The sequence below is a fragment of the Gavialis gangeticus genome, unplaced genomic scaffold (genome assembly GCF_001723915.1).
Source record: "Gavialis gangeticus isolate Ggan-Ray unplaced genomic scaffold, GavGan_comp1, whole genome shotgun sequence".
In the NCBI taxonomy this organism is placed as follows: domain Eukaryota; kingdom Metazoa; phylum Chordata; order Crocodylia; family Gavialidae; genus Gavialis; species Gavialis gangeticus.
This window is the reverse complement of record NW_017729005.1, coordinates 10,130,955-10,139,151: the sequence shown is the minus strand read 5'-3', so window position 1 is coordinate 10,139,151 and position 8,197 is coordinate 10,130,955. Positions and strand designations below refer to the sequence as shown.

At 44.0% G+C, this 8,197-nt stretch overlaps 1 protein-coding gene across 4 annotated transcripts in view; it reads left to right on the top strand.

Annotated features, from left to right (window-relative positions):
* The window catches only part of COLQ (collagen like tail subunit of asymmetric acetylcholinesterase), a 108,735-nt gene that overhangs the window by 69,810 nt on the left and 30,728 nt on the right, over positions 1 to 8,197 (top strand). For all 4 annotated transcript variants that reach the window (XR_002095899.1, XM_019508650.1, XM_019508649.1 and 1 more), the window contains 4 exons: positions 416 to 442; positions 1,468 to 1,512; positions 2,607 to 2,642; positions 3,603 to 3,683. Coding sequence is in view for 3 of the 4 variants with exons in the window: in XM_019508650.1 (XP_019364195.1) it covers positions 416 to 442; positions 1,468 to 1,512; positions 2,607 to 2,642; positions 3,603 to 3,683 (189 nt within the window). In the remaining variant the exon portion in view is untranslated. The remainder of the gene's footprint in view (positions 1 to 415; positions 443 to 1,467; positions 1,513 to 2,606; positions 2,643 to 3,602; positions 3,684 to 8,197) is intronic.

The window sequence follows — 8,197 nt, the reverse complement described above, 5'->3', positions numbered from 1 at the left end:
TGTATTTTAGGGACTTATCTTTATGTTTGTCATGTAGGATAGTAAAAAAGAAGGTGGGGAGAATTATTTCTAAAATTGCTTGGGATAATTTCTTGTAGAGACTGAATGAGATTTCATTACAGCCATAATTCTATTTGCTTTCCGATGTTCTAATTTTAAAGCATTTTCAAACATGATTAGTGTGTTTGTTACCTAGCTTTTTCATGCTGGCTCATAGGCTGAAATATCTTGCTTTTAACATGTATAATCATGTGTATGCTTTTTCTCTGTTCTCTTACAAGCTGCAAAGAATTTGATATATGACTAATCATTTGTATTTTAATTTTTTCCTGGTGTTTAAATCTGCAAGATATGAATTGTTTCTCAGAAGAACTAGAAAATGTGAAGCATTAGAATGTCTCTTGTTCCCTTGTAGGGTTATCCTGGAACTAGAGGAGAAAAGGTCAGTGCTATACTACTATACCATGGGTAACGTAACAATTGGAAGCAATAAGAGAAACCAAGTAATTGCAGGAATGTGTTATGGACCAGGAACACATGAAAATGCTGATGCAATAAAATGCAAAGGGTCTATGAACATAAGAAAATAATTGAAACTAATACAGAGAAATAGGATGGTCTTTTGGTTTTGCCTGGGATGCCAAAGAACAGGTTCATTTTTTCTACCTCTTCTGAATTAGCATAGTCATTTCATCTCTGCTCCCCATCCACAGAAATGAGGAACTTTGTCTGTCTGGTCTAAGTCAGGGGCGTCAAATATATGACCTGTGGGCTGGAAGTAACTCATGGAACTCAGTTGTGTGGCATGCAGGAGTCCCAGGGGGCAGGATGAGTGGGGTCAGGTCCCACTGTTGAAATCCAGGGCATGGAGCCCCATTGAGCATGTCTGGCAGGGGCAGGCAGCATTTAGTTTGCTGCTGCTGCTCTCCTGGCTGCCACATCCAGTCTACAAGGAGCCCTGCAGTCAAGAACCAGCCCACAAGGGACCCTGCAGCACTTTTGTGGCCTTGCGGGGTGGAAGGGTGGTGAATTTCAGAGTCTTGATTTAGACTGCTAGTTCCATGTGGCAAAGATAGTCTCTTATTACAGTGCCTCTTACCAGTGTATCTTAATACAGGGCATACATTGCCTTAAACAGCAGGCTTCTCTCTTCTGTTGGAGCCTGGTTTTGAAAAAAAACCTTGAGTACACAATATTTGTAATCAAAAAAGGACTTACATTTTCAAGAACAATTTCCTGCAAACATGTCCCTTTTTTCTTACCAGCTCTACTTTAATTGCTGCTGTAATATAGAAATTAATGGTATGAGACGTTTTAAGTAGGGTAGTAGAGATATAATCCGCTATCTGCCAAATATGGATCAGTGTGCACTGCATGGTCCTGACTGATGTTCCATGACAATCAAAATTTTGTTTGCTTTTGAAATGGGAATAATTAACCCTTTATTTCTGCCATGATTTCCTTCAGGGATCCAGAGGAGACCGGGGTGACAAAGGTGTCAGAGGAGAAAAGGTACCTTTTTTGATTTCACAGTGGCTTAAAAATTAAACCTGAGTGGTCATAATCCAGTCTGAAAGCCTCTCAAAATGGTATTACTAATTGATGCTAAATTACAATGAAAACCCCTGAGATTTAACCACATGGCATTTTTACAATAAAGTTAAATTCCCCTCTGTACAGAATGCAAATCTCTTCTAAGTAAATGCCAAAATGCCATGATCAGAAAGGGATTTCCAGGCACTTCAAAGTAAAATATTTGCAGGCATCTAACCCTGGGCCCAGGGACAGTCTGTGCTCACCACAAGAAACACTAGCTGTCAGGACAAGGCTTAAAAGTAATTAATCATCCCTTGCCCTATGCAGGGATAGACCTACTGCTACAGAACAGAGTTCATGTGAATGCCTTCAGATGCATCCACAGCTAATTTAAATTTTAGCTAACCAGTGAATAATTCTCTTCCATACCAGGCTGATAGGAACAGCATGAGCATACTGTGGTGTGTTCAAATTCTAGAGATCCCTGAGGCCCATGCTCACGCTGGCTGATAAATGAGATGCACACAGCCCTGGTCACCTTGGCCAGAGCAGCAGTCTAGACTTTCCAGGGATCCGTCATGATTAGGGACATACTTAAATCGCAGTTTTGTGAAAAACATGAATAACAGTGCTGTCTGCAATCACCATAATGGGCATTGGCCACAATTTCCTGCAAAATCAACCAAAAAAAAAAAGCTGTAGTGGTGTGTGAAGGGTGGGGCAAAAAACTAGTAGTGACATAGACTGAGTAATAGCACCCTCTGTCAATCAGTGGAAAGGGGCAGGGCCATTGCAAAATGCCTGCAAAATTTCCTGCATATGCTGCAAAGCAGGCCATGAAAAACCCTTTGTCTCAACTTAGGTAGATCCCTCCTCATGACCTTTTGGCTCATATGGCCCTGTGAACCTTTCATAGTGAAACTGGTCCTGTATAAATTGCTTGGATGATTTTGCTCAGTAAAAGAAAGCACTATATTTACTGGCTTAGATCGCTTCAGAACCAGAACTAACACTGCTCTCTCTTAGATCACTTAACATGGTTTTGATTACTTTTGTCATTCATGTTTCAGGGTGACATGGGCTTCCCTGGGATGCTGGGGCAGAAAGTAAGTAAGCATGCAAATAGCGTCTCCTCAGAAATGTGATCAAGCATCAACATAGGTTCAGTGAATGATTCAATAGCACCTTTTTCCTAGAAATCTGTTTCTTGGTTACAGAGGGACAAAGAATTGAGAGATTAATATTAATCAGGCGACCAATATCTGGCATACATTGGACCAAATCCTGCAGCCTCTCCAGCTTTGGTGAAGACTTCAGGTTTTGAATCATTAGAGTTTTCTGGTGTTGCTTTTGTTTTGGTAGTTTTTCTTTTCGGGTATATTTGCTTGCTCATATTCATGCCCCACTTTAATATTTTGGATTCCTGTTTGCAAGTTCATTAACATTTCTGTTACATAGCAGGGCCAAACCCAGCCAGTTTTGATACCTCTGTTAATCATTAACTAGACAAACATTTATCCTCTGGATTTCTACATTGTTTTATAGGCAGAATCCTTAAATGAAGGCTGATATATATGACATAATTACATCCTGCCTTGGAAACCAGGTTAAGAAAACGTTGGTTGCTTCTGAGTGGCATAACAGAGTTGGTCACCTTTCTTGTTGATGGAGGTTTTATTACATGTGGCTCCTTGTAGCAAATATGAAGAGTTCCCATGGGGCAGAGAGATGATTGATAGTAGTACTGTCTGGAAAACCCTGAGACTGATAGCCTACTTTTAAATTCCTCACCTGGCTTCCTCTTTCCGCAAAGGACCTTGCAGAGAACTTTTGTATTAAAAAAGAAGATAATTTATTTCTTAAATGTGTAGTTATAATCTTGCACTAGACACATATTTTACAATAGCAATGGAATTATCTTAGGACAGAGTTGTGTCAACTTTCATAGACAGTAATAGCATGAATCAGCCCTGTTGTGTAGTAGGTGCATGTGTAGGTGCCTGTCTGATTGAATGCATTATTTCTGTACTTAAGTCCTACTTCCTTTCCCTTCTGCCTTTGCTCAGGGAGAAATGGGTCCAAAGGGAGAATGTGGTACTCCAGGGCACAGAGGACCTATTGGAAGACCAGGAAAAAGAGGCAAACAGGTAGGACCCCAATGCTTTCTCTTTCCTAGTTTTCTGTGATTGATGTGATTGCAATGAATTTGATGTCACAATGCCAGAGCCACTGACTCTGCTTGCACCTGTGAGGTTTCTGTCCCGGCAGGACTGCTCACCATTGAGGCTTCCACCCAGGTCCAGGTATGGCACTGTGGAAACTGTGACTTGCAGGTTCCTTCCTGTGATGGCCAGGTCAGGGAGTGCCTGCCATGTGAGTGGTGCCTCGTGGTGGTATCTCACAGGGAACAGGAAAGAGAACTACAGGAGGAGGTGGTGAGACTCTGAATCATCCTCTGCCATGAGCCATTCATCAATTCACTGCTGGAGGGGACCTCCAGGGCCACGGAGGAAGAAATGCCAGATGCAGCACTAAAGAAGAGAGAGGACATAGACACCCAAGAGGTTCTGGATGCTTATCTTGCTGGGATCCTTTGACCCTAGCTGACTTCCAAGGGGCTGGACCCAATGATCTTACAAGGTCCCTTCCAGGCCTAATGTCTATGAAATCTATTAAATCTATGACGGTGGAAGCTAGAGGCTTGTGACTTCTGGCAGCAAGCAAAGATCTTCACCCCCACCTTAAGTGGCTCGTCTGGAGAACAGATATTCAGCCCTAGCAGCAGAGAGAGAGGAGCATGTTCCATTGGGGGAGGAAGACAGGCCAGACCTCATCAAGGTGGGAAGGATCAAGATGACTGCCACCAAAAAGAAGCGACGAGTGCTGGTGGTTGGAGACTCCATTTTGCAGGGGATTGAGGGAGCCATCTCCATCTGCCAACCTGATGCATTGTCTTGGGAGGTCTTCTGCTTGTCTGGAGCCCAGATCTGAGAGGTCACGGAGGGATTACCAAGTCTCCTCCAGCCCTCTTACTACTACCCCATGATGCTCATCCATGTGGGCACAAATGATACTGCCAGGGGAGACCCTGAGCAGATCAGAAGTGACTACAGTGCTCTGTGTGCAAGGGTGGTGGGCCTTGGGGCTCAGGTTGTGTTCTTGTCAATCCTTCCAGTCAAGGAAAAGGGCCTGGGCAGGAGCAGGTGCATCCTGCAGATCAACACCTCTGTGCAGGTGGTGTCACCAGCAGTGCTTTGGCTTCTTTGATCATGGATGTTCTTCGAAGAAGAAGGATTGCTTCCCAGGTCAAAGAAGAATATAAGAGCATTGCTTGAGCATGCAGGGATGAAGTCAGGAAGGTTAAAGTGTAATTGGAGTTGCATCTAGTAAAGGGTATGAAGGGTAACAAAAAGGGTTTCTAAAAGTATGTTGGTAGCAAGAGGAGGATCAGGGAAACTGTGGGTCCCTTGCAAAATGGGGGAGGCAACCTTGTGACAGAGGATGCAGAAAAGACTGAAGTGCTCAATGATTTTTTTGCCTTGGACTTCACAGGTAAGGTCAGCTCCCAGACTACTGCACAGGGCAGCACAGTTTGGAGAGAAGGTGAGCAGACCTCAGTAGTGAAAGAACAGGTTAGGGACTACCTAGAAAAGCTGGACATGTACAAGTCCATGGGATGCATCCAAGGGTACTGAGGGAGTTGGCTGATGTGATTGCAGAGTCATTGACCTTCATCTTTGAAAATTCATGGCAATTAGAAGAGATCCTGGATGACTGGAAAAGGGCACAGTGCTCATATTTAAGAAGGAGAAAAAGGAGTATCCAGGGAACTACAGATCAGTCAGCCTCACCTCAGTCCCTAGAAAAATCGTGTAGCAGGTCCTCAGAGAATCCATTTCTAAGCACTTGGAGGAGAAGAAGGTGATTAGAAATAGTCAGCATGGATTCAGCAAGGGCAAGTCATGCCTGACCAACCTGATTGCCTTCTATGACAAGATGACTGGCTCTGTGGTTGCAGGGAGACTGGTGGATGTGGTGTACAGGTTTCCCTCGCTTTATGCGGGTTTTGTATGTGCGAATTCGCTCTTACGCTATGAGCCTTTTTATACCAAAAATTCATTATATGTGAGGTAAATTCACTTTTATGTGATCAGTGTGGTGGAAGCCTACAGTCAGCTGCTTTGTGCAGTGCATTATGGGAGTGATGTGGACCAAAATATAGTCTCCTGTGTGGATCTGTGCTCCTTGTTCACATGTTTCTGTAGTTGCCATCCCCATTATGGTAACATTCACCACCACCCTGTGCTTGTGTGTACTGTCTGCTGTTGTTGAGTACCAAAATTGTCTTGTAAAAGTGGTAGAAATAGGTCTGGGGGCCAGTACAGTCGAGGTCTTGGAAGTTTCCCTATTTGTTATATTGTAAAGTAAGGCTCCCTTTATGCGAACTCGAGTTATGTGCCGTTTTTCAGGAACATATGTACAGCATAAAGCGAGGGAAACCTGTACCTTGATTTTAACAAGGCTTTTGAACAGTCTCCTTCAGCATTCTTGCAGGCAAGCTAAGGAAGTACAGGCCAGATGAATGGACTGTAAGAAAACTGGCTGGAGCATCAGGCTCAGAGAGTAGTAATCAATAGCTCAATGTCTAGTTAGCAGCTGGTATCAAGTGAAGTGTCCCAGGGGTTGGTCCTAGGGCCAGTTCTGTTCAATGTCTTCATCAATGACCTGCAAGATGGAATAGCATGCACACTCAGCAAGTTTGCAGATGACACCAAGCTGGAGGGAGTAGTAGATATGCTGGAGGGTAGGGCTAGGATTCAGAGTGACTTAAACAAATTGGACGATTGGGCCAAAAGGAATTTCATGAGGTGCAACAAGGATCAGTGCAAAGTCCTGCACTTAGGATGGAACAATCCCATGCACCACTACAGGCTGGCTGGGCAGCAGCTCTACAGAAAAGGACCTGGGGGGTACAGTGGACAATAAGCTGAATTTGAGCCAGCAGTGTGCCCTTGTTGCCAAGAAGGCTAATAGCATACTGGGCTGTGTTGGTAGGTGTGTTGCCAGTAGGTCAAGAGAAGTGATTCTTCCCCTCTAGCTAGCACTGGTGAGGCCACACCTGGAGTACTGTGTCCAGTTTTGGGCCCACCACTACAGAAAGGATGTGGACAAATTGGAGACAGTCCAGTGGAGGGCAATGAAAACGGTTCAGGGGCTGGGGGACATGACTTATGAGGAAAGACTGAGGGAATTGAGCTTATGTGGCTAGAGAAGAGGAGACTGAAAAGGGACTTAATAGCAGCCTTCAACTACCTGAATGGGGTTTGAAAGAGGATGGAGCTAGACTGTTCTCAGTGGTGGTAGATGACAGAACAAGGAGCAATGGTCTCAAGTTGCAGCAAGGGAAGTTTAGGTTAGATATTAGGAGGAATTTTCTTACTAGGAGGGTAGTAAAACCCTGGAACAGGTTACCCAGAGAGGTGGTGGAAGCTCCATCCTTGGAGGTTTTCAAAACCCAGCTAGACAAAGCTTTGGCTGGGATGATCTAGTTGTGGATGGTCTTGCTCTGAGCAGAGGGTTGGACTAGATCACCTCCTGAGGTCCCTTTCAACCCTAATTTTCTATGACTCTATGATTCTAATTCTGTGTCTTTGCATTCCTCTGTATTTAGCTGAGCTGATTCTTTCAGCTTTGCATACATGGAAATAGAATGATTTTGAATATATGTAGGTATGTGGGTTTGCAAACTATATCATCTGAGTGCTCGAAGCATATAAGAATTTAAGGTTATCCTTATGATTTATGATTATACTTTCAGTATTCGGATCTCAGGCTGCATGGCATTGAAATGTACCATGTATAACACCCACCTTTTTTCCAAAAATCAGTTGCTGGAAATTGGACAGTGCATTATATGCATGAAATATAGTAAGAGAAGTGTCTGCTGGTTACCAGGGGAACTAAAAGTAAAGTCTGTACACAATGCAGAGGGCGCAGAATAATGAGCAGGCTTGGTTCCTTAGCTGCTGCTACTTAGTTACTTAGTACAGGAAAAGATCTTTTTTCTTCCTTCTGCTTTTCAAAAACAAGGGCTGTTTGCAAATGTTAAAAAAACCTACAAAAAACCCACTTAGTGGAAGCAGCAGCGCATTACTAAAACCCGGCTCTGTAGCGTCTGTAAAGATAGGTGCTTTAGCGTGGCTTTTGGTGCTTTCAGCTAAAGCTGATTCAATCAGCTATTAAATAAAAGTGCCAAAAAAGCCCCACTAAAACGCCTGATCTTACAAATGTTGGGCAAGCCGGGCTGAGGTAATGTGCTGCCTCTTTTGGGCATGTGTGGGTCTTGGCATAGGAACATGCTCAGTTTAAAATAAAGCACCGTTTTTTTTTAAAGCCTGCAAGCATCCAGAGTGAATATTTTATCCTGAAGCATATTGTATGAGGGAAAATATCATATGTGTTCCTAGACTGGTAATACATTGTTTGAGCATGTGGTGGGTGCAGAGATCCCGCCTCAGGAACACAGCTGGGTATTTGTATCCCTCCGCTGTTTCCACCACGTGAGGCGGGCCAGTAGGGGGTGCTCCTGCGTTGAGCCACCCACTCCCTGCGCCCGACCACCTTCCAGGCTCCGAATGCCTCCCTAGGGGCGCCTTATGTC